Raw genomic sequence first — 22,957 nt, 5'->3', positions numbered from 1 at the left:
GTTGTCAGTGGAAGGCTCGGGTTGCTGCCAGCGGAAATGCGAATCTATAAATATATAACTGGCTACTTGAACGCGCTGAATAGACTTTCACAGGTGACTCTGCATATCGGCATGCAAATGGCTTCTAGTCCATTCATTTGCCTGTGATCAAATTACGTGTTGAGATCTAGGATGTTATTATATTATTTATATACTCTCGGTCGGAGGTACGGAGTAGTTACAAAGAGTCAATCCAATGTTGGCAAACTTGGGGGTCCAGGAGTGGATCAGTATCCCCTCCAACGACAAAGCGCAAGCGTTTGGCTGGTGGGTTTGTGCCTGTGCAGTGCACTCGTGCTGTCTGGTTCATTGCTTACTGTACCCGCCCCGCCCCGCGATCTGACGCGCCAGTCGCGTCCCCCAGCAACTTCTGCAGTTTGAGATCATCACTTTTATTGTGGCCAACCTTACGGCTGCCCACGGTACCATTTAGAATGACGGACTACAGCGCACCTCGCATGTTATTTTTAGCAACCACTCTTCAACACAGCAGACTCTATTTCTCTCAGCACAAAACCACTGAGTGAACGATCTTTGCCCAGCCTTTGTGGGGAACAACAGCCTGTCACCATGGCGCCGTTGAAGCGTACTAGAATGGCTGTAGACAGCGATGACATGAGCGGAGATCTTGACAGTACTGAGGGCGGTTCTCCTCTGGCAAATGATGTCAAAATGGTAAGAGACATATTTGTTATCTTCGCGGAGCGGACTCATGGACTGATACATAATGTGCAGACGAAAAGACTTCGAATATCTCTTGAAGCCGCCCGTGATAGCATTCCGAGAACAGCAACGCGCGAGGACGGATCAAGTTCTGAAGAAGAAGATGATGACGACGACGACAATGATGATGATGATGTCGACAATGGCGCCGATATACCCAACTCCCCGCCCCAAACGCAGTACGAAATAATGCGTGACGCTGGCTTCAAACATCTGCAAAATACAGACAAAGATGATTTTCAAGCTACGCAGAAACTCAAACAGCGCCCGACAACCGTTGGTCAGAACATGGCTGCGGAAAGTGGTATTATCGAGAGTATTACTTGTTATAACTTCATGTGCCACGAGCGATTGCATGTGGAGCTTGGCCCCCTGATCAACTTCATTGTTGGTGAAAACGGCAGCGGCAAGAGCGCAGTTCTGACGGCACTGACTCTCTGCCTTGGAGGCAAGGCGAGCGATACTAATAGAGGAGGAAGCCTGAAGTCATTTGTGAAGGAAGGTCAAGATCATGGCAGCCTTGTTGTCAAAATGAAGAATGCTGGGTCAGATGCCTACCAGCCTGATATATACGGGGACTCCATTCTTGTTGAGCGTCACTTTTCCAAGTCTGGAAGCAGTGGTTTCAAGATAAAAAATGAGCAAGGCCGTATCATATCTACCAAGAAGCAAGAAGTAGACGAGATATCCGAGTGGTATGCCTTACAGATGGGAAACCCACTAACTGTGCTTTCTCAAGATAACGCCAGACAATTTCTTAATTCTGCTACCCCGTCCCAGAAATACAAATATTTTGTCTCTGGTGTCCAATTAGAACAGCTTGATAACGACTACAAAATGTCACAAGATACACTGGACAGGACAATCATTCTGAGAGACGATTTGAGCGAGAAGATTGCCCACGTTAAGAAGGAGATGGAGGACGCTCAAAGGCTAGCAGAGACCGTACAAAAGAATAACACCCTACGAGAAAGGGCTCGACACTACCGTAATCAACTCGTCTGGTCACAGGTTGTTGAACGAGAACAAGAACTCGAACTCCAAAATGCTGAGTTGGAAGCACGGAAGCAAAGGATCATCCAGTTGGAAGAGAACTGTGTCAAGTTGTCACGCGCACTGGATGATATCATGGAGAAACTTGAGCGTGCAAAGGCAATACGGAACGGACTGGATGAAGAATACGGCGCGATTGAGGAGTCCATTGCGTCTGCAGAAGGCGTTTTCATTGGAGCAAAGAAAGACTTGGCGGAGCTACACCTTGAAGAACGGGATGCTTTCACAAGGCTGAAGGCGGTCAAAGCTGACATTGAAACATACGAGACAAGAATTCGGGAAGAAGAAGCAAAACTTGTTGCGTCGTCTGGATTTGCTAGGGTGGAAAAGGAAGCGGAGCATAAGAGAGCACAAGCCCGTGAGGCAGAGCTAAATGACCAGATCGAGGATTGCACTCAACAACTACCCAGCTTGCAATCCAAGATTGCAGAAGTTGAGCATGCCGTGAAGAGACATCAGCAACTCAAAGAACAAAAGCGCAAGGACATTGTGGCTGCGGAACAAGGGGTCAGGGAGCTTGAGAAGAGTACGGGATCCATTTATGATGGGTTTGATCGCGATATCACACAGTTGGTGAGAGCTGTTGCAGCAGATTCGGGTTTTGGCAGCAAGCCCCTGGGACCGCTCGGCGCCCACATCAAGTTGCTCAAGCCAGAATGGTCTGGTATCCTGGAGAAGACACTAGGTGACGCCCTCAATGCTTTTGTCGTAAGGAGCAAAAGGGACCAATCTCGCTTATCAAGTCTAATTCGTCAGTCTGGCATGAAGAAGCCTCCACCAGTATACATTGCGTATGGAGGTCAGATTGACACTGCATCTCAAGAACCTGCCGACGAATACGACACAATTTTGCGCGTGTTGGAATTCGACGATGAACTTGTTCGGTCACAGTTAATCATCAATAATCAAATCGAAAAAGTCATTCTCGTAAAGGATCGAATTCAGGCCGAGGCCGTCATGGTTGACAATGGTCCCCCCCGGAACGTCGCTGCCTGCATATGCTTCCACGATGGAAAGGGAAAAAGGGGACAAGGTTTGCGAATCACTCATCGAGCTGGTACAATAGGGACCGCTCCGGTGATCCCATCGGGCATGAGACCACGGATGCAATCCGATGCTGCTCGGCAACTAGCTATACAAAAGGACAATTTAAAGCAACTCGGACTCGAGCTTAGAGACCTGATGGCAGAGGAACGACAGGCATTACAAGCTCTGCAAAAGGCTAAGCAGGAACTGGAGAAACACAGGAAGAACATGAAGGCGCTTGAAAACGACCTTCGCCGAACTCAGGCTGATATAGAGAAAGCGGCAGAGGAGTTGGACAATTTTGAAGGTGTGGACGACCGTCTAGATTTGCTACGGTCTGAGCTTAGTGCCAAGCGTACAGAAGAAACTCAACTTGGCAATCAATATGGGAGTCTCAAACTATCAAAGCGAGAGCTCGGCGCCAAGGCCGACGAAGCCAAAAAGAAGCTCGATGCAGCAAGGGACGAGCAAAAAGACTTTCAAAATCGTGTCAGTAAATCAGACGCGAAGATTAAAAGCTATGATTCGATGAGGAGGATAGCTGTATCTAAAAAAAACGACGGGTTCGAACGAGTCGATATCGAGCGGGCTGAGCTGCATCGAGCGGAGTCGAAACGTGATGAAAAGGCTGAACGAGTTCAGGATTTTACCCGCCAAGCTGAGGAGGTAGCACCCGGCCGTGTACATATCCCGAATGGCGAGGACTACCAAAGTATTGAGAAGAAGTACGAAAAAATCGGTGAACAGCTTGCACAGCGCGAAGCCCGGATTGGAGCAACCGATCAGGAAATATACGATCGAGCCAACGAAGCCAGCATAAAGTATCAGAGTGTTTTGAAGCAGACACAAGATGTGGATGAAACGATAATGTTGATGAAACGCGCCATTGAGCACCGCCTTCACTTATGGCGCCAGTTTCAAAGACAAATCAGCGCTCGCATACGAATCCAGTTCAACTATCTCCTCAGTGAACGTGGGTTTCGAGGGAAAATAGACCTCGATCACCGGGGACGAAAGGTCACTATTCACATTGAGCCAGATGAAACCAGAAAAAGCTCCGCAGGTCGAAATACCAAGACTCTATCTGGCGGCGAAAAGTCTTTCTCTTCAATTTGCATGCTCTTGTCAGTCTGGGAGGCGATTGGCTCCCCTATCCGGTGCCTGGACGAATTCGATGTTTTTATGGACAACGTAAACAGAGCTATAAGTACTAACATGCTGGTGAGTTGTTTCATCTCTCTCTCAGGTTTCCCCAAGGTCCAGGAACATGATAACAATGAGGCTAACACCAGCAAAACCAGGTGGATGCGGCTCGTCGTTCTGTGTCGCGGCAATATATATTGATCACTCCAAATGCAATTGAAGGACGAGCCAGGCTTGATAAGGACGTCAAAATTATTCGGTACGTTTTTTCACTTCAGCTGCGAAATGAGGACCATAAATGCTAACAATAGCATCAAAGGTTGACGGATCCCCGACAGCGCACGCTGGTTTAACTGAGCTGTTCAATTGTCCTTGACGTTTATTGATGCACTGTCTGCCGGGACAGCCAACAGACCATGAGATCCCACCGCAAGTCCTGAGAAGGGGATAGAAAAAGCTGCAATAGGGGCATGATGATGGCCGCGTAATATAGCAGTTCTTCGGTGTATGTTATACAAGACTCATAATGGCCTAAATATAATACAAAAGTAGATCCCATTGGGAAGACGAATGTTTTGTACATTATACTCTCATGCCTTTACTTCTCAAGACGTTCACACCTGCATTCATTGTGAAGCTACCCCAAGCACCGAGAGTTCCGACAAATCCTCCCACTGTAGTCACTTCTTCTAGCCTTCTATCCAAAAATTTGCGTGTATCAACAAAGCCCGGCGACTTGTCATTTGTCATGAATAGCTCGCTCGTGCTATATACGATAGAAAGTGATGCCCTTTTGGTGTACCAGGAAGAGTCTACTGCTTTGTCACCAGCTAGATACCACATCTCATCCGAGAGCATGGCGAGTTCCTTCAGAGAGGCTGGGACGTAGCTCGGCTGGGCCATTATGGCGAGTGCCTTGCAATAATGGTGTCAGCCTAGGCATAGAGACCGCAAGAAGAAAAATTGCGAAGCAAACAGTGTGTCAAAGTAGGGAAAGAGAATCATACCTCTTGCCACCTGTGAATAATGTCCTTGTTTGCCATCAGTCTGGCCCACGCCAATGTAGCTATCTTGAATCCAATGCCGCTGCCCGAAACGTTTGTGTTGCTTGTATCAAACAACTCCCTGCTTTTTTCTGCAAGGGCCAGGCGCTGACGGACGAGGTGGAATTGTATTAGGCTGAACACGCCGTCCGACAAGGCGCTGGGGCTGATGTCGAGATAACCAGCATCGCGCGCTCCGAGGCCCAAGGCACTGTGAGAGAAGCCGTGTTCCGGTACATGCTGATAGGCCGCGGAAAGAATGGCATTTTCCACGTCACCAAACGACTTCGCTGACGGAGGATGCTCGTATGAGTGGAAGCTCGCTCGGGTAAGGCAGGTGTATCGAGGAATCACTAGTTGTGCAATCGGAAGCAAGGTCGGTCGCGTCGGTGATGCCCGCATCATTGGCATAGATTTTGCATAGGAGGGTGCCAAAGATAAAGATATAAATTAAAAGTCAAAGTGGGAAAAGAAGAAAAGAGTTAAATATCGGGGAGAAGACAGGCAACGTATTCGCGGTTCTGCTGTGCGCTATGATCTCAGAAATTTGTTTGATGGCATGTGGCAGTCGTAGATCGGCCTAGTCTCGATAGCAAAATTGTTCCCGACCATAGAGACCCCGGCGCTGGTGGTGGGAGTGGGTTGTAAACACTCGAGTGCCAGTTCTCATGCCGTGCCTTTCTTTAAACAACCTGGCAAGACAATACTCGTTTCGAGCCAAAAGGCGAAGGTGTCTAATAAGACAGTCGGATTTGTGTTTCACTTTGTTCGACTCATACACTGTCTTCCCAGAGCTCACACAGTGGTAAGTCTTACTTGAAAGAAAATAAAATGGGAATCCCCTTGGCTCGCAATAGTGCTTGGATCCAGTACATGTAGGCATTTATCTACCTAGTACCTAGTAGGTAGCTCTCTGGTCCGCAACATGGACCGATTTCTATTGCCGCCAACTGTCTAATGGGCTGATCAGCATCTCTCTGCATTGGCAGATAGTAGGGTAGGTAGGTAGAGTTATTATATGTCCCGTACTTCCCATGGCTAGCGAAGCAGCACGAAGTCTCAGAGGAGAATTAATTCAATACTATGTATTCTCGACGTGTTCTTTCTGGAGCAAGCCTCGGCATCTTCATTATTCTTACGTTTCTGTAGCACCGAAGTACAATGCTACAAGAACGCTCGATAAAACCTTTACGCGGGATTGAGATACTCGGTGGAGTCGTGCACCTCTTTGTCCCAATACTCAGCGATTGATTCCCACAATCACCACAGCCCCTGCCTCCAGAGTACTGGGGGCTGAAAAGGGTTTCGCTTTCGTGTCGAAAGTCCCAACCGGTGCGATATGTCGAGCACACATGCACCAGCGGCGTTGTTGCTACACTGCCAGTTGACCAAAGCGCGGCTGAGCCGTGGCTGCGAGTGCCCCCAATGCCATCCCATCGTTATGGCATGTTGAAGGTGAGTCTGGCACACCATACGGAGCAATGAGGGATGGTTTGCCACCATCACAAATGTTCGGGTACATTGTGATGCAGGTGTTCAAATAGCGGCCTGGGCTGCCCGAGCTAGAGTCAAGATCTCTCTCTTCCTGCAGCAGGCAAGACATGGCCAGAAAGCTGTTGTATTGATTGCGTAGAATAGCACTGCGTCTTGCGAACGGATAATGCATGTTGCCCTAGACGAAGTACCTACCTACCTACCTACCTACCTACCTATTTTTTTCTCCATCACACATGTCAAGTAGTTACCCGTCAGCGACTAAGTGGACGAGAAGTGAGAACAAGTAATAGCCCCAGCCCCCGTGCCTTTAAATTTCCGCTGCAGCGTTTACCCGCCGCATCAACTTGGGCGTTATACGGAGTATTGTACGGAGTACCAACCATTAAAAGCACTGGGTATTAGGTATTGTACCTACTACATACATGCCCACTAGGTACCTACTTATAGGTATGTACCCGGTACTAGAGGTACTTAATTACGAGGTTGGCCAGAGCAGACCAGGCTCTTCTTGTCTCGAGATGGTCTTGTTCCTGGCTTCCCCCCCGTAGCGCTCTAGGCTCAAGACTCCACCACCACCTTGATATCCCAGCCTGCTCTCATCTCTCATCAACTGCACTCGCTCGCTCAGCAGGGCCTGCAAGTCTCAGCCACGCACTGTCTCCCGCCGGCAGCACTCTTCTCGACGACGGCTTTGAAAGCTGATGCAGCAACACTGAACGTGCATTTATTTCCGACCGGACCGGTAAGCGGTAAGCGGTAAGCCCAGCCCCATTGCCTCCCTTGGAAACTCGCACCAGGCTTGAGCGGCTTGCCCATCCATTCAATCGCTCGCTCCCTGTTCCAACTTCTGCACCCAACCTGCGACGAGACTTGACAAAATTCCTCATCCAGACCCTGCGCTATCCCTCCTTTCCTTTCCAATCCTTTTTCTTGCTTGCCCAAGTGGATTGATTCCAGGCCAAGCTTTGTACTTCGTACCTGAGGTAGGGTAGCTTGCAGCTTGACCCCCTTGTCGTCTTGCTCCTTTGCAATCCCATTCGCTGCCTGATTCCCCCCTCGTTGGAGCTGGAGGCGCGTCTTTTCTTTCTCGCCAACTTGCTCTGGCACTTCTGGGAAGCTTTACCCCATCGTCCTCCCACCCCCCTTCAACCGTCGCGCCACCACCATCCCGATTCCGACTTTGCTGCATCCATCTTGCATTTATGCGCGACTCTGTTGTTTGCTGACTGTAGTGTCTTCTCCTCACCACAGTTGCTCGTCCGTCTTTCGTCATATTCCCGCTCAGTGTCCGCAACCGCAACCAGGCTTGACCTACCCTCCCTCTGTTGAGACACCCGCTCGCCTTTCACCGAGCTTTGGGCACAGAGCCTCGTTGTTCACAACGCTTAGACTTTTGTCATGGGTATGTCCTCCCCTCTGCCACACATTTGCATCTGCCCGCACCTCTCCTACCCCGTCCACGCCGTTCAAGCTGTCCTCGCTGTCCACGACCTTCCACGGCCACCAGATATTTCCTGGCTATATCGTTGGTTGTCTACACACACACGAGCAAATTGTTACGAATTGTCACGTATTTGCTCGACGTCTCTTCCTGCCATACGAGGCCTTCAGCCTTGTTGCCGATCGGCTGTAAACGGCACGCCTTACACACATATCACTATCACGCATCACAGTTGATGTAATTTCTTCTTGCCTACTGTAACGTGTTCACTGTCATCCACACCAAGATACACACCGGCACAAACAACCTTCTGGTCTGCTGGCCCTTCCCCGTACACTGCATTATCACAAGCCCGCTTACCTGCATGTTTCCGGTCCTGCCTACTTCCCTGCCAGAACGTATTCTCTCTGGTACACACCCCACACTCTTCTTCCAAACTACTCTTGTGTTTGTTTGGATCTCAATTCCTGGCTATCGTCTTGTCTCCGTCACATCTTCCTCAAGAATACTGTCCACTGGAATATCTAACCCTCTCGCATAGCTGATTCAGGCGATACCTATCGACCAGTAAGTGACTTTTTGGCTTTCCCGTCCATTTCTTTGTTTTTGCTTTTACCCCTCAACTGTATGCTTTTGCAACTATTTGGCCCCTTCTTCTCTGGACTTGCCGCCACCAAATGCCGCTCCATGCAGAACTCAGCGCAGTGTCTCCTCTTCGGGCGTCCTTGGTAGCGCCGGCAAGACTTCAAGAGGTCGTTTACGCAGTGCCGGTATCTTTTGGGGCTGGAAAAGCACTCTCCTCCCCATGTTCAAGCCCATGGTTCAATACACATTGCTACGTGGCTCACTTGCTCGCACATAAAATTTTGCTATAGCCTTCATTCAATCGCCCTCCCCAATCCACCCATCCATCATACATCCATCTGTTCATTGCAGCCTTCGTACTAACTGGCAAAAGCGAGAGAGGTCCCGATCGCCCCGCCGACGCTCCAGAAGCCCGGGTCGACAATCACGCAGGCGCTCATTCTCGCCTCGTAGCAGGTCGAATAGTAGGGACGATTATCGTCGTGGCCGTGATCGCTCGCCCATGACTGGAACAGGTGCCCCTAGCGGAGGATCCAGCGCAGGTTACGGCGGACAAGCACCGCATCGATCTTATGAAGAGCGAGCCGCGGCAAGGGAACAAATGATGAACAACATTCGGGAAACTTCACAGCAAGACCGCCGTGTCTATGTCGGCAATCTTTCCTATGATGTGAAATGGCATCATCTAAAAGATTTTATGAGACAGGGTACGTCGACCACGACTATGATGCAGGCGCAGGACATCTAACGGTCTTGTTTTTTCTATAGCCGGAGAGGTGCTCTTCGCTGATGTGCTCCTTCTCCCTAATGGAATGTCGAAGGTGGGCTTTATCACATAGTTTTTGGCTGGTTTCTTTTCTTTTCTTTTCTCACTCCCTTCTCCGTTTCTCCTCCTATTTGGCACACTCCCTTTCGCTGGCTCTTGATGGATGGCTGGGTTGACGGGTTCGGACGATGTCCTGGATGATTGTAGGGATGCGGGTACGTATTCTACGCCGGCATTGTGGACCTGCTTGGGATGACGAAAAAAGGCTCACCGTTTGTCATAGAATTGTGGAATATGCAACGAGAGAACAGGCTCAGCAAGCCGTTGCTCAACTTAGCAACCAGAACTTGATGGGACGCCTAGTTTACGTTCGAGAGGTAAGTCTCTTTTATACCTAAGTCAGCGTAACTCGACTAATCTTCATCAAGGATCGTGAAGCTGAGCCACGATTTATTGGTGCCACCGGAGGCAACCGCGGTGGGTTTAGTGGGGGGATGTCAGGCGGCTTCAACAACCAAGGCGGTTATGGTGGTCCTCCTGGCGCAGGTGGCCGACAGATCTACGTAGCTAATGTTTGTTCCTCATATAATGATGATAAGGAAAATGTTGCGTTGCCAGACTAACTCTTGGCAGCTTCCATTCAACATCGGGTGGCAGGATCTGAAAGATCTTTTCCGACAAGCAGGTGAGTTAAGAATTGGACACTATGCTCAGTGGTGAAACTCCTCTAACATGTATTACCCGTTAGCTCGTGTGGGTGGTGTAATTCGCGCCGATGTCCACATCGGCCCTGATGGCCGTCCCAAAGGTTCTGGTATTGTTGTGTTTGAGAATCCCGACGATGCTCGGAATGCTATTCAGCAATTCAACGGGTATGACTGGCAAGGACGAATGCTCGAAGTCCGTGAAGACCGATACGCCGGTTCTAGCGGTATGGGCTTTTCGGGACGTGGCGGTTACGGGGGCGGTATGAGAGGCGGGTTCGGCGGCGGATTCGGGCGTGGAGGTTATGGCGGCGGTCGTGGAGGTTTCGGATTTGGCGGTCGTGGAGGCTTCTCTGGTGGTGGTGCGAACTTCGATGCCTCAACCGCCACTGCTGTCGCCCCGAATCCATTCACAGATGGTGCTACTGCTGGAACTGAGAAGAGCGAGACAATCTACGTCCGAAATGTGAGTCGGCAACGAACCATGAAAAACCAAGCAGGAATCCCAGAGCTGACTTGTCACTAGCTTCCATGGTCCACGAGCAACGACGATTTGGTTGACTTGTTCACCACAATTGGTAAGGTGGAACAGGCTGAAATACAATATGAACCTAGTGGCCGGTCTAGAGGTACAGGTGTCGTCCGTTTCGATACTGCAGATACTGCAGAAACTGCGATTGCCAAGTTCCAAGGTTACCAATACGGCGGTCGTCCTCTCAACCTGAGCTTTGTCAAGTACCTTAATCAGCCTAGTGGCGAGAGCATGGAGACAGACACGCATGGTGGCTTGACACAAGACCAGATCATGTAGGCAAGGACGATTGACGATTGGTGCGGATATCTCGGTAAGGTTTTCAATTGGCCATGGTCCGGAAATAGACCGTGGATTACACCTTCGCAAGTGGATTTGCACTGCGAATTACTAGAGAACTTCACCTCGGTATTCTACCACACGTCTATCGTCTTTCCCTTGATTTTTTCCTATCTTTTTCTTTTTTTGGGGTCAATCTTTCCGCAAATTGATAATTTGAAAAGTTGGATGAAGTATAGTCCATGCTGCGTGGAAATTGGTGGCTCTCCTCTGAATGAGTTGAGATTAGTGAGCAGTGTCGTTACAGTTACATTTCCACGCCGGATGGTGTTGATGCTAGTACGCAAATGAACAGTGTAGCCAGTGATACGAGCAACGTGGTATAAGAGGTGATTGTAATTAGGCGTGATGCTGGAAACTATAAACCAGATGGTATTCTCTGCTTTAAGAGACGGGATTGCTATCTTAAGTTCGTAGATGAATCAGACAGTAATGCATTCTCACGTCGTGTGGGATTTGTCGAACAAAATCTACGTTCCTAGTGATTGAAGATGGGAGATTGATGAAGAGCAGATGTTCTCGTCCGGACCGTTGCGATTAAAGCACATTGATTCAGATATATTTCACTAATGCCCTGATATTGAATACATACCGTGTAGTTTCTCTGCTTATAGTGTTTATTCTTGTCTCCGTCAAATCAAGGTAATATGTGATAGCAGAATTATCTCAACGGTGAATCCCTATGGAGTGGATTTGGGGTTTCACTCAGTTGACACTTGAACCTTCGTCCACACCGTATTCCATTGAATGCTTGCTCGTATGTAGACTTTCATCCCGCTAGAAAAAAAGAACACAAATGAATAACGTTGAGGAAGAGTCTCATGTTGCAATATAGCACAGGATGCTTAGACCCTATGTATTCATTCATACCAAGCATAATTGTTCCTGCTTGGACATCGCTTTCCCGACGCTGCCTAGATGCTCCATGTAGACACATGCGAGGTAGCCGCACCTGATTACCCGGTCTTGGGACAGAGACTCAATTTGGCCTGCAGCCAACAATGCACAAATGATTTCACGACGCGGCCTTCTTCTTCTTTGCTTTGGCTTTCTTCTTGCTTCGATCTCTAGGCTTCAGCGCCACCATTCCAGATTTGCAAATGTCAGCAAACCGGGTATAGAAGCTGTCAAGATCATGTGGTTCCACTATTGTCGACATCTTGATCTTGTCGGACCTGTTTCTTTTTGATTTCCCATTTGACGCTCTGATGAGGACGGGCATGGGACCTGTAGGATACTGATCAGATCCTGCATCGCTCTTCTCCATGGTATCTTCTTCTGTATGGCTCATCACTATAGATGATTAGAGTCAACAATCAAAAGGTTCATAACAGAGAGTCGCCAAAACGGGAGTATATATCCATATCAGTGACGGCGTAGAATACTATACTTACAGCGCTTCTGAGTTAAATAAACCGCCCCATGACTTGCCCCTTTCCTTTGTGTGAAGAGCTCGTCAAGTTTGGAGAAAAACTGCTCTGCGGGGTTAGTCGTATGGCTGTATCTAGCAGAAAAAGCTCAGAGTTTTGAGTGAAGTGCAGATCACTAACCTCATCTTGGCTTACTTGATTAGGCTCCATTGTACAGTTCCACGGCGCCGAGAAGTCAATGGCTACAGAAGCGCATCTGTTCGTCGAGTTGTGAACAACTTGCAGAGTTGAGCGGCAGCCCAGTTTAGCAGCTTGATGCCCATGGAAGCTTGCAATGTTGTGCAATGTGGGGCGACCAATGGGTGCCTAAGTCATGGGCCTGGGCTGAGAGTTGTGGCGGGCTCCATATTTATTTTTCATTCCGCTGGTCACCAGTTCTGAGTTGACCATATTCTTCTTGAAGTTGGACCGTTGACAGAACTTGCACAGTTGCCTTGCTTGGATCTCCAGCTTGAAAACGCGTCTTGCCCGTTCTTATCACTGTTGGTTTTCATCAGACTTATTAGTTTTTTTTGTCATATCCCCCCCAAAACCCCATAACTTCTCTTTAAGCAAACAGCTCCCCTCTGCTGAGAGAGTCTGCTTGTTTTTCCCAGACATTTCGTTTCATTTTTTTCCTCCCGAGCATCGTTAGCCTCCTAAGCTTTGTAACTTTAGGTCCCAGTTAACAGATCTGCGATTTTTTCCCATCCGTCTTCTATTTATTTCGGGTGATACGAGTGCACTACACACAAAGAATCGGCCTGTTCTGGAATCATTTGCAGACAGTCTGCTCAAAATGCCAGCAGGCTCAATTACAGACCTCCAACAGAAACTGTTCAAGCGCATAGGCGTCGACTTACACACACAGAAACAATCTGGAGGAGCGGCAATCCATCGACATTATGGCTCACCTCACTCCCTCACACGCAAGGAAAATCGCAGACTTCAAAGGACGCAGAGGAAATCTCAGAGGCACTCTAACCATCCCTCGAGGCCCATGATGAAAAGAAAAGAGGGTAATTCTGCATCTTGTCACAGGAAAACCTTGTCTCCAGTACCTCGCATTTTGGCATCCCAGTTCTCAGACGTGGACCAGGTCGATGATATGCTATCAGATGCTGGCAAGGGTAGCGATTCGGAATACAGCACTGAAGAAGTGGAGAACTGGGAGGACTCGTCCGGTGAAATTTCAGCAGATACAACTCCCAATACGACAAAACGACGAGGCTTATCAAAGATACACCTGGAGAAGTTAGCCCAAGATGATGCTGAAATTGAAGATTTCGAGAGGAAGCTTGGTATCAAAAAGGGTCGTCGATCTCTACCGCAAGCATTCAAGGAAGATGGCTTGGAGGAACTAATTGGCGAGCCGGGCGAGGATATTGCCAGCAGTGAAGATGATATGAAGAAACGAAAATCTGTCTACGATGACTGGTTGTCTTCAAAGAGGAGAAAGACGGTGTCCAGACCTGTTTCACAACCCCTTTCAGACTCTCTTTCTAGGGTGAGGTCTGCTCCGACTCGGGATATGACTGAAAAGCGTTTCACCGGGTTCATCTGTTATAGACGAGGACGACACCACCGGTGGACATGATTCCGACCAAAGAGCATTTGAAAATTACAAACAACCGCAAAGAGAGAATCCTTACATCGCACCTACCGGAGGGTCAGTGACTGCAAAGTATGTTCCATTGTCACGACGCTATGAAAGTACAGAATCAGAGAAGCTTGCCCAGCCTCGGCTACAACGACAAGTTCGTGGCCTGATCAATCGGTTGACGGACACCAACCTTATATCGATTGTGCAGTCTGTCGAAGAGTTATACCAATCAAATGCCCGCGCGGAAGTCACCGATATTCTCACTGATGCTATTTTGGCACAATTGCGCAAACAAGAGAGTCTGCCTGACCAATTCTTCGTCTTGATCGGCGGATTTTCCGCCGCAGTTTACAAAATTACGGGTTCCAGCTTTGGATCACATCTCGTGCGAAATATAGTGAAGGAGTTTGGTGAATACTATGGTCAAGCCGCAGACCATGATAGCAGTCAGCAAGCGTTAAAAAAGGAACCCTCCAATTTCCTGACTTTTCTTACGCAGCTGTACGTCTTTGAAGTCGTCAGTTGCAAAATTGTATTCGACTATATGGAAAAACTGTTAGACAACCTCTCCGAGCTGAACGTTGAACTGCTACTCAGGGTCTGTCGAATGGCTGGAAAGCTATTACGAAGAGATGATCCTCAAGCGCTTAAGCATGTTTCAAACGTTTTAAGCTCTTCTGTTAACAGCGTTGGATATACGAATATCTCAGTACGCACAAAGTTCATGATTGAAACAATCCAGGGCCTGAAGAATAACAAGCCGAGTGCTAAAGGAACAGACTCTACCATCGTGTCCGAGCACGTTCTTCGGATGAAAAAAGCGCCTCGGTGAGCTCAAGTCACAGTCAAGACGGCTGGATGGTCTAGCACCAATGGGTATTGGCCTTAAAGATACTGAAAGCGTGGACAAGCATGGGAAATGGTGGCTAGTTGGTGCCAGTGTTCCGACCTACCGTGATGCGGAAGAAAGAGCGAGAATGATCTCCAAGACAGTGAGCCGTGACCTTGAAGATGCAGCGGACGATGAGGACATGGATTTTGTTCTGCCAGATTATCCAAGCAAGGCGAAGGCGCAAGGTCTCCATACGGGTACCCAGATTGCCATATTTACGGCCATTATGTCGGGGCTTAACTACGAACATGGTCATCGCCAATTTGTGGGTTTGAAATTGAAAAAGGATGATCAGCTTGAAATAACTAGAGTTTTGGTCCAATGTGTCGGAAGCGAACCAGATTACAATGAATATTATGCCTTGGTGGGGGGACAAGCTTGCTTGAACAGCCGGATCAGATTCGCATTCAAGATCGTCTTTGGAAAATATTTCGAAGCTTGGGCGAATCCCTGTTCGGCGAAGGTTCAGAGGAAGCTGAGGAGACTACGGAAGGGGAAAGACTCAAAAAACGAACGCCGGCTGGGCAATATTGCTCAATTTTACGCATCACTTGTGGCTAACGGTGCCCTCAGCATCAGCATCCTCAAACCCATTGACCTCCCAGAACTGAATGTATGGGCCTCGTTATTTGTGGAGTTGTTTCTTCTAAGTCTCTTACGGCAATGCAGAGGGAAAGAGACCAATGAAGATCTGAAGGTGAAACGTATCTTCGGCCCTGCCAGCGAGCTACCTGCTCTGGCAGCCAATCTGCACTGGTTTTTGAGGAAAAAAGTCCGCAAGTCCAAGCATATAGAGAACAAGCAGACCAAGGCGATGCAACGGGTGAGACAAAAGGCACAAGCCGCTATCCAAGGATCAGACGGGGATAGGCAATAGCGTACTCTATGTTATTTAGGTAAATGACCTTTTGACGTCGGATGATGTGGGGGATCTTTAGAATTGAAGGATCATGGTCTAGGTACCTAGGTAGTTACTAGCCCACGAGTCAGTTTCACAGCCACTCCCTTCGAGTAAAAAGGCAGGCCGGTACATACAAACTCTGGTTTGGCGTAATTCGTAAATTATGATCCAATTGATATCGTTTGCAGAATGACGTCCTAGCACAAGCAGCTTGATTCATAGAACTTGAGAAGGTCAAATCCAAAAGAAATGTCTAGTAGCTACCTAGGAGGTAAGTTGTCAGGTGCACAGACAGGTGTAAATAATGGTTCTCCTGTTTGTGTCAAGGGGGGCTCTTTTCCCTTTACAATTCAGCCATTAGACTCTGTGCTGCAGGCTTCTCAGGCTGCAAAGTCACCCAGTATTTAGATATATAACAATCATTGACTTTGGTGTGTCAGGGAACTCAGTATTGTCCATTGATAATTGATACCATTCGCTCTTTGGTTTCTCGAACTTCGATGTTGGCGCGGCTAAGGTCGCCTCAAGGCGGAATCGTACGGCTTGTGGCTCGGCATTTGTCCTGAGGCATTAATCACGTTGAGCAACGACAACCAACTCAGAGCCGCCTCATTGGTCATCCCTCGCCCAGTGGATTATGTTGAGGTACTCGGGAGACCTCGCTGCGTGCGTTGTGCCCAGCCTACTAGGTACCTAGCCCAATGTTTTGAGGGAAGCGCCGGGTCCCAAGGAAAATTACCAGCTGTTCCGGGGCCACCCTGCAGTTTTGCCGTCAAGCCTCGCAGGAGCTCTCCGACGACGCATCTGTGTCTCAAAACCTTAACCTTCCCTCTCGTCGCCATCGCATGTCATCCGGCACCCATTGACCAACCATAATTTGCATATCGGTGCCTCAAGATGCTCACTAGCCGTCTTGTCTCCAGGGTCGCGGTCAGGCCGTCGTCCTGGCAGCATTCCTCGTAAGTTGTCCGATCTTGGAGCTTCCACTTGAGATGCGTCATCCATGGTCGTCCCTAGGAATCGTTGCAATCAATTCAGCTCTCTAACTACTGTGTCTTCTCAGGTTGCCAACCATCGTCTCATCTCCAGGATTGTCGCGATGGACCCGTGGCTACGCCTCTTCCTCTGGTTTGTGATGTCATTTTGGCGAGCCATTTCCGAACATGACGTGTGTCTGGAGCTAACGATTTTTCAGAGGAGAAGGACCTCGTTATCATCGGCGGTGGTGTCGCTGGGTACGTTGCCGCTATCAAAGCAGGCCAAGAGGGCATGAAGGTAATGTCAAAGATGTTCAACCTATTGATAGCTATTTTGTAAATTAACGACGATTCTTTAGGTTGCCTGTATTGAAAAGCGTGGCACCCTTGGTGGTACCTGTCTCAACGTCGGATGCATCCCCTCGAAATCGCTCCTGAATAACTCGCATTTGTACCACCAGATTCTGCACGATACGAAGAACCGTGGAATAGAGGTTGGCGACGTCAAACTGAATCTTGCCAACTTCATGAAGGCCAAAGAAACCGCCGTGAACGGCCTCACCAAGGGTGTTGAATTTCTTCTGAAGAAGAATGGTGTCGAGTACATCAAAGGTGCAGGCTCATTTGTCAACGAAAATGATATCAAGGTTGCCCTCAATGATGGTGGCGAGACAACTGTCCGAGGAAAGAACATTCTCATTGCCACCGGTTCTGAAGCCACCCCCTTTCCCGGTCTTGAAATCGACGAGAAGCGTGTCATTACCAGCACGGGTGCCATTGCTTTGGAAAAAATTCCCGAGACCATGGTTGTCATTGGCGGCGGCATTATTGGTCTTGAGATGGCTTCAGTGTGGTCACGACTAGGTACTAAGGTTACCGTCGTCGAGTTTTTGGGCCAGATCGGAGGTCCTGGTATGGATACGGAAATTGCAAAGTCAACCCAGCAGCTTTTGAAGAAGCAAGGAATGGACTTTAAGCTGAACACCAAGGTCGTCAGCGGTGACAAATCTGGTGATAAGGTTACCCTGGGTGTTGACGCTGCCAAAGGTGGCAAGCCTGAAACTGTAAGTCGAACCTATTCCTTGTATCAGCTCGGTTTTCGGCCTCTTTTTCGTTCCTACTTTCCTTGACCGTTTTGATATACTGTTTCATGATGAGTACCACTGCTAATCCTGCTTGCAGCTCAGTGCAGATGTTGTTTTAGTTGCCATTGGCCGCCGTCCGTACACGCAGGGTTTGGGCCTGGAGAACATTGGCATGGAGCTTGATGAACGAGGTCGCGTCATTATCGACTCTGAATACCGAACGAAGATCCCGCATATCCGCTGTGTTGGCGACGTTACTTTCGGTCCAATGCTCGCTCATAAGGCTGAGGAAGAAGCTGTAGCTGTCGTGGAGTATATCAAGAAGGGATACGGACATGTCAACTATGGTTGCATCCCCTCTGTCATGTACACCTATCCTGAAGTTGCTTGGGTCGGCCAGAGCGAGCAAGAGCTGAAAAACCAGAAGATTCCGTACCGTGTCGGGACTTTCCCATTCAGCGCTAATTCTCGTGCCAAGACCAATTTAGACACCGATGGTCTCGTCAAAATGCTTGCAGATCCAGAGACGGACAGACTTCTTGGAGTTCACATCATCGGGCCGAATGCCGGAGAAATGATTGCGGAGGGCACGTTGGCCCTGGAGTATGGTGCAATCAACGGAGGATATTGCACGAACCTGCCATGCACACCCAACATTAGCGGAAGCTTTCAAGGAGGCCGCTATGGCCACCAGCTCAAAAGCCATTCACTTCTAAAGCGGCAATCGTTTCTGGAAATAGGAGTAGGCCGAGGCTCAGGAGTCATTAGCTCTCGATAGACTATGTCAAATGTTGAGCGAGCGGGTGGGTGGTCAAAGCCTCTGCGGAAATGATTCCGATCAGGAGCAACCGACGGTGGTGGGTTAAGCATAGTTGTTCTTCCTACATCTGTCTTCCTTCTAGCATTTGGCTATGGTGCTTGTTGTAGTTCCGGATATTCTCATGGTAGATGGTGTAAAATAGTAATGAAACCTCTGTTAAAGGAGTTATAGCCTCTGCCATACTATATGGCCAGCTCTTATTTTTGGTAGTATTTAAATCAGCCTCTGCAGCGAATGCATATACTTCCTTGACTTTGAACCTTTCAATTCTACGCAACCAAATGAAAAGCAGGTCAATGCGACGGTCAAACCAGCAGTGTGATCTAAATGCTAGTGCAGTTTTGTGATGACTGGACAGTCATAAAAGGATCCAAATGCCGAGGTGATTGAGCTGCCTCTGTTACTTTTCTATTAATTATTACTTACTACTGGGTAGGTACGCGTCGAGGCTCTACACAACATTGGTTTTAAGAGTACAGGGGCGCCTATGCCAGCATGTCTCTCACAATATTTCGCAGAAGGTGTCTCGGAGAATCGGAGGCCAAAATCATTCCTACTTCTGGTCAGAGTCATCACAGCCATTTGAAATGCCTCTCTGTGCAGCACCTCCGCTTAGAGGAACCTTTTCGCGAGGAAATGGTGTGTAATGTTGGCTCTTCGAAAGGCCTTTTCAACCCTCAACGTCGTCTCCATACCGGGGTTGCACCGGCCAGGTGGCATGTCGGGTGGTAAGATCCAGCCTGTACTCCGTACTTCTCCGTTCTCCGTGCCACTTGCGCACCAACCCCCTGCCGTAGCCTCCCTGATTAGCGACCCAATGCGTTAAACAGGTCAATCAACTCCCAAGTGGGCTGCTTTCACATTGCATCTAGCCGAGCCGAAGTGGCCGGTGGGCTTTGCCAACGAATTTTGTTAGCGGTCTGGTAGCTTCAGCGTTCTCCGCCCCTCTCCCCTGGACGTAGACAAGAAACGTCGTGAATACAACATCCACAGACCGCCAGCAAGATCGTGCGAAGCACACAAAACCCCGACGGTATTGATTCAGCCTTTCAATTGCTGGGTGTTTTGAGGGGGATACTGGCAAATCGCTCTCAGGATCCTGAGTCTATCGTCTCATGCACATCAAAAACTTGGGAGGGTGGCGCGTGCGACTGACGGTTCTTCGCAGTAGATTAGTACTGCCCTGACGAGACACGATTGGCGGTACATACATCCTGCACTCAACCTGTTTACTACGGAGTAGACAGCCCCCAATCAATATTCTTGGTTCAGTCATCCAAGAATCAAACCTGATGAACTCGACCTCAACGCTTGCCGGGGTTCGGACATACCCTTACATGTCTAGGAACGAGATCGAAAGTCGTATAGCAGGCGGCCAAAAAATCGTCATTTTCAATCAATATGTCCTAAAAGTCGACCCATGGCTGCCTTACCATCCTGGTGGTGAGAAAGCTTTACTGCACATGGTAGGCAAGGATGCTACAGATGAAATCCAAGCGTAGGTGGTTTCACACTCTTGACAGTTTCTCAATGTTGCAAAGGTGAACCTTTCCTGCTAACTGGATTTACCTCTTCCCTACACGCCAGTCTTCACTCTAAGGCCGCCCAAGAACAAATGATGCGGTATCGAATCGGCAAGATTGGATGGTTTTTGGACAAATTTCCGACCACCGATTCAGGGGGGTCTGTTTCGCTCATCTATGGACGCCGACAACGTTGATTGTGAGGAGCTGCATAATGGCAAAGTGCTAGCCTCAAGCACTCCCATATCTAGATCGCCATCCCCTGTATTTGACGCTTCTCATGACGGCTTGAGAAGACGAGGCCACGACGAAGATCACCCCACAAGAACAGCGTCAATATCCTCGCAGTCAAGTGTGGAACCTGATACTACTGGAATGTCGTATCTAGACGCTCTTACAAGAGAGCAGATTAGTATAGACATCGACAAGTACCCGGGTGTTGATCTTGTCAACCCAGCACGAAATAGCAGCGAAATACAAAAGCTTGCATCAGGCGATTATGGATGAGGCCTTTACGAATGCAGTCGGACCGCATATGCCTTCGAATGCTGCCGATATGTTGGATTATTCGCCGCTATGGTCATATCTCTCAGTTATAGTCAATACGTGCTGGGTGCGGTGTTCTTAGGCTTTGCTTGGCATCAACTTGTCTTCCTTGCTCATGACGCGGGGCATATGGGGATCACACACGACTACCAAATCGACACTGCTATTGGGATATTCGTCGCTGATTTTATCGGCGGCCTGTCCCTTGGCTGGTGGAAGAGGAACCACAATGTTCATCACATCGTCACGAATGCCCCAGAGCATGATCCCGACATTGAGCATATACCCCTCTTCGCCGTGACACATCGTTTACTGGGAAGCTTGCGATCGACATACTACGATCGGGTTATGGAGTACGATGCCGTTGCCAAGTTTATGTTGAGAATCCAAGCCTGGACATACTATCCTCTACTCGCGTTAGGACGATTCAATCTCTACCGGTTGTCGTGGGACTATCTCATTGCTCGGAGGGGCCCAAGGCGTGGCCCTGGAGCCTGGCACTGGTACTTGGAAATTGCGGGGCAATTTTTTTTCTGGGCTTGGTTTGGTTATGGCATTTTGTACAAGATGCTCCCTGATGGCTGGACGCGGTTTATGTTTGTCATGGTCAGCCACATTACCTCATCGCCGCTCCATGTGCAAATTGTGCTCTCCCATTTTGCCATGAGCACATCAGACTTGGGACCGCAGGAGTCCTTCGCACAGCGCATGCTCCGTACCACGATGGATGTAGATTGCCCTCCCTGGCTCGACTTCATACACGGAGGGTTACAGTTTCAGGCAATCCACCATCTCTTCCCTCGGGTGCCTCGACATAACCTTCGTAAGGCACAAAGGCTGGTAGTGGAGTTTTGCCGAGACGTTGGCATTCCCTATGCGCTGTATGGGTTTTCTGATGGAAATAAGGCTGTCATTGGTCGACTTTCAGAGGTCTCCCGACAGGCTGCTATTCTGGCAAAATGCCAGCAGACTGTAGCAAGGAATGGCGGTGTCTTTGGACACGATGACTGATGCAGGAGAAATTCGAGGACTTTTCAAAGATATTTTTCATGGATCAGGTGTGCTTTGATACATATATTCTTTCCTATGGGCTTCCGTTGGAGGAAAAAGCGAAGCCGAGGAGGCCAAGTTCCTTTTTGGTATGGGCGAGCCTCTGATCTTAATACCGTCAGTTACTGTCATTGAGGCTATGAAGGGCATTAATAAACTTAATGATAAAGAAGAAACGGTAAGGCAAATAATCTAGATAGGTAAAAACGCAGTGTTAAAGTGTGGTCTTTGTATCGAGTTTCAACGCGTGGGATGTACTCGTGCACCTTGGAAAGAACGTAATTATACTCCGCGTTTGGAACCTTGCCTGTACAAACGCCTGGCACTCGATATTATAGCATCCATCTTGTGGTCATTTTCCACATTTGCCCTTATGCTTTTTAACCTTCAACAACACACAGGCACGGATAGTCAACAGTCAACTAACTAACTGGTGGTGGCCAGCTGACATGACGCCACACCTCGGCGACATCTCCACAGTGCCACAGTGCCACAATGCCATCCGGCCTTGATATTCTCAACCATCCTTCACTCCTGTTTCAATGTCGTCAATTGTCGCTCTGTAAACTGGTCGTCAGAGACTACCAAATTAGCATCACATCATCAATACACACACCTCCGTCTGCTCTTATCCTCGAGCGCCATATCGCAACCGCCGAACTGCTCAAGTTGTCTCGTCTCTTGTTACTTACTGTCTTGTCCTCTTAGGATCGTGGCACTTCAAAGGCAGCTATCGGGGCAGCGGCCATTTTCTCCTGTCAAGTGTACTCCGACGTAACTCTGTATAAGCTTTGTGCACCTATGGTCAGGCGGATAATTTCCTTCGCAAACCATCTGACGCAGTTGAAAAGCATGATCTAGTGACCATGGATACCAACATTCAACGCGCCCTGAACGACAAACTATACGACAAGCGCAAGGTCGGAGCACTTGAGTATGTGTCCCTTTTTCTTATCGCCTTTGCTTGACATTCTCTTCACTTTTTTTTTAAATATGCGGTTGTACATGTTGAATCGAACGACGAGCGCCTTCTCTGATTTGTGGACAGTTAGTTAGAGAAAGTCATACGAGACTTGTCGCGTCTAAGGACTATCAACGAGTACACGATATTCTCGAGCAACTGTGCAATGACTATGCTTATGCAGTCCACCAGCCTCATGCTCGAAAGGGGGGACTATTGGCCTCGCTGCGGCGGCAATTGCTCTTGGCCCTGTAAGAAATGGCGTCGTTTGGTTGACACATCAGAACGTTGAGTCGTGT

The 22,957-nt window shown here is 48.7% G+C and overlaps 10 protein-coding genes across 11 annotated transcripts; 8 read left to right on the top strand and 2 right to left on the bottom strand.

The window, feature by feature from the left end:
• The first annotated feature begins 106 nt into the window (after positions 1-106).
• On the top strand, positions 107-4,542 carry smc6_3 (Structural maintenance of chromosomes protein 6). Its single transcript, XM_066121193.1, has 3 exons — positions 107-4,062; positions 4,143-4,243; positions 4,304-4,542. Exons 1-3 carry the CDS (start codon positions 610-612, stop codon positions 4,335-4,337), a joined length of 3,588 nt encoding a protein of 1,195 aa, XP_065973548.1. The 5' UTR covers positions 107-609; the 3' UTR covers positions 4,338-4,542.
• Positions 4,543-4,566: 24 nt separating this feature from the next.
• COQ9_2 (Ubiquinone biosynthesis protein coq9, mitochondrial) lies at positions 4,567-5,438 on the bottom strand (the record flags this gene model as incomplete). The annotated part of the gene is made up of 2 exons (XM_007808256.2): positions 4,567-4,899; positions 4,992-5,438. The coding sequence occupies 2 exons, from the start codon at positions 5,436-5,438 to the stop codon at positions 4,567-4,569; spliced, it is 780 nt and encodes a 259-aa protein (XP_007806447.2).
• Positions 5,439-7,922: 2,484 nt separating this feature from the next.
• GBP2_3 (g-strand binding protein) lies at positions 7,923-9,939 on the top strand (the record flags this gene model as incomplete). The annotated part of the gene is made up of 4 exons (XM_066121192.1): positions 7,923-7,926; positions 8,507-8,532; positions 8,924-9,257; positions 9,716-9,939. The coding sequence occupies 4 exons, from the start codon at positions 7,923-7,925 to the stop codon at positions 9,937-9,939; spliced, it is 588 nt and encodes a 195-aa protein (XP_065973547.1).
• A 109-nt stretch (positions 9,940-10,048) lies between these two features.
• On the top strand, positions 10,049-11,361 carry GBP2_2 (g-strand binding protein; the record flags this gene model as incomplete). The annotated part of the gene is made up of 2 exons (XM_066121191.1): positions 10,049-10,486; positions 10,547-11,361. 2 exons carry the CDS (start codon positions 10,049-10,051, stop codon positions 10,829-10,831), a joined length of 723 nt encoding a protein of 240 aa, XP_065973546.1. The 3' UTR covers positions 10,832-11,361.
• Positions 11,362-12,618, bottom strand: J3458_018701 (uncharacterized protein). The gene is made up of 3 exons (XM_066121190.1): positions 12,442-12,618; positions 12,286-12,364; positions 11,362-12,184 (listed from the first exon to the last, which is right to left on the bottom strand). The coding sequence occupies exons 1-3, from the start codon at positions 12,469-12,471 to the stop codon at positions 11,907-11,909; spliced, it is 387 nt and encodes a 128-aa protein (XP_065973545.1). The 5' UTR covers positions 12,472-12,618; the 3' UTR covers positions 11,362-11,906.
• Positions 12,619-12,738: 120 nt separating this feature from the next.
• SGD1_3 (suppressor of glycerol defect) lies at positions 12,739-14,735 on the top strand (the record flags this gene model as incomplete). Its single annotated transcript, XM_066121189.1, has 2 exons — positions 12,739-13,737; positions 13,844-14,735. Exons 1-2 carry the CDS (start codon positions 13,100-13,102, stop codon positions 14,733-14,735), a joined length of 1,530 nt encoding a protein of 509 aa, XP_065973544.1. The 5' UTR covers positions 12,739-13,099.
• A 40-nt stretch (positions 14,736-14,775) lies between these two features.
• SGD1_2 (suppressor of glycerol defect) lies at positions 14,776-15,672 on the top strand (the record flags this gene model as incomplete). Its single annotated transcript, XM_066121188.1, has 1 exon — positions 14,776-15,672. One exon carries the CDS (start codon positions 14,776-14,778, stop codon positions 15,670-15,672), a length of 897 nt encoding a protein of 298 aa, XP_065973543.1.
• Positions 15,673-16,330: 658 nt separating this feature from the next.
• LPD1_2 (dihydrolipoamide dehydrogenase precursor) lies at positions 16,331-19,191 on the top strand. 2 transcript variants are annotated; one of them, XM_066121186.1, is made up of 5 exons: positions 16,331-16,655; positions 16,760-16,824; positions 16,892-16,971; positions 17,033-17,737; positions 17,856-19,191. In XM_066121186.1, the coding sequence occupies exons 1-5, from the start codon at positions 16,594-16,596 to the stop codon at positions 18,534-18,536; spliced, it is 1,593 nt and encodes a 530-aa protein (XP_065973541.1). In that variant the 5' UTR covers positions 16,331-16,593; the 3' UTR covers positions 18,537-19,191. The 2 variants fall into 2 exon arrangements, with proteins under 2 accessions (XP_065973541.1, XP_065973542.1); XM_066121187.1 differs by having other exon boundaries at positions 16,760-16,971.
• Positions 19,192-19,549: 358 nt separating this feature from the next.
• On the top strand, positions 19,550-20,298 carry J3458_018697 (uncharacterized protein; the record flags this gene model as incomplete). Its single annotated transcript, XM_066121185.1, has 2 exons — positions 19,550-20,076; positions 20,166-20,298. Exons 1-2 carry the CDS (start codon positions 19,871-19,873, stop codon positions 20,296-20,298), a joined length of 339 nt encoding a protein of 112 aa, XP_065973540.1. The 5' UTR covers positions 19,550-19,870.
• A 379-nt stretch (positions 20,299-20,677) lies between these two features.
• Positions 20,678-21,658, top strand: J3458_018696 (uncharacterized protein; the record flags this gene model as incomplete). The annotated part of the gene is made up of 1 exon (XM_066121184.1): positions 20,678-21,658. The coding sequence occupies one exon, from the start codon at positions 20,678-20,680 to the stop codon at positions 21,656-21,658; it is 981 nt and encodes a 326-aa protein (XP_065973539.1).
• Between the last annotated feature and the right edge of the window lie 1,299 nt (positions 21,659-22,957).

Source organism: Metarhizium acridum, assembly GCF_019434415.1.
Source record: "Metarhizium acridum strain ARSEF 324 chromosome Unknown scaffold_555, whole genome shotgun sequence".
NCBI classification, from domain to species: Eukaryota; Fungi; Ascomycota; class Sordariomycetes; order Hypocreales; family Clavicipitaceae; genus Metarhizium; species Metarhizium acridum.
Note: the sequence above shows the minus strand (reverse complement) of the source record. Positions and strands in the feature narration are given on the sequence as shown.

Coding starts and splice junctions, on each gene's coding strand:
- J3458_018701 (XM_066121190.1), bottom strand. CDS start 12,471: ATGGAGCCTAATCAAGTAAGCCAAGATGAG. Junction 12,365..12,441: donor ATCAAGTAAGCCAAGATGAG/GTTAGTGATCTG, acceptor CCCGCAGAGCAG/TTTTTCTCCAAACTTGACGA. Junction 12,185..12,285: donor TTATTTAACTCAGAAGCGCT/GTAAGTATAGTA, acceptor AATCATCTATAG/TGATGAGCCATACAGAAGAA.
- LPD1_2 (XM_066121186.1), top strand. CDS start 16,594: ATGCTCACTAGCCGTCTTGTCTCCAGGGTCGCGGTCAGGCCGTCGTCC. Junction 16,825..16,891: donor TGGCTACGCCTCTTCCTCTG/GTTTGTGATGTC, acceptor ACGATTTTTCAG/AGGAGAAGGACCTCGTTATC. Junction 17,738..17,855: donor AAGGTGGCAAGCCTGAAACT/GTAAGTCGAACC, acceptor TCCTGCTTGCAG/CTCAGTGCAGATGTTGTTTT.
- smc6_3 (XM_066121193.1), top strand. CDS start 610: ATGGCGCCGTTGAAGCGTACTAGAATGGCTGTAGACAGCGATGACATG. Junction 4,063..4,142: donor CTATAAGTACTAACATGCTG/GTGAGTTGTTTC, acceptor CAGCAAAACCAG/GTGGATGCGGCTCGTCGTTC. Junction 4,244..4,303: donor AAGGACGTCAAAATTATTCG/GTACGTTTTTTC, acceptor ATAGCATCAAAG/GTTGACGGATCCCCGACAGC.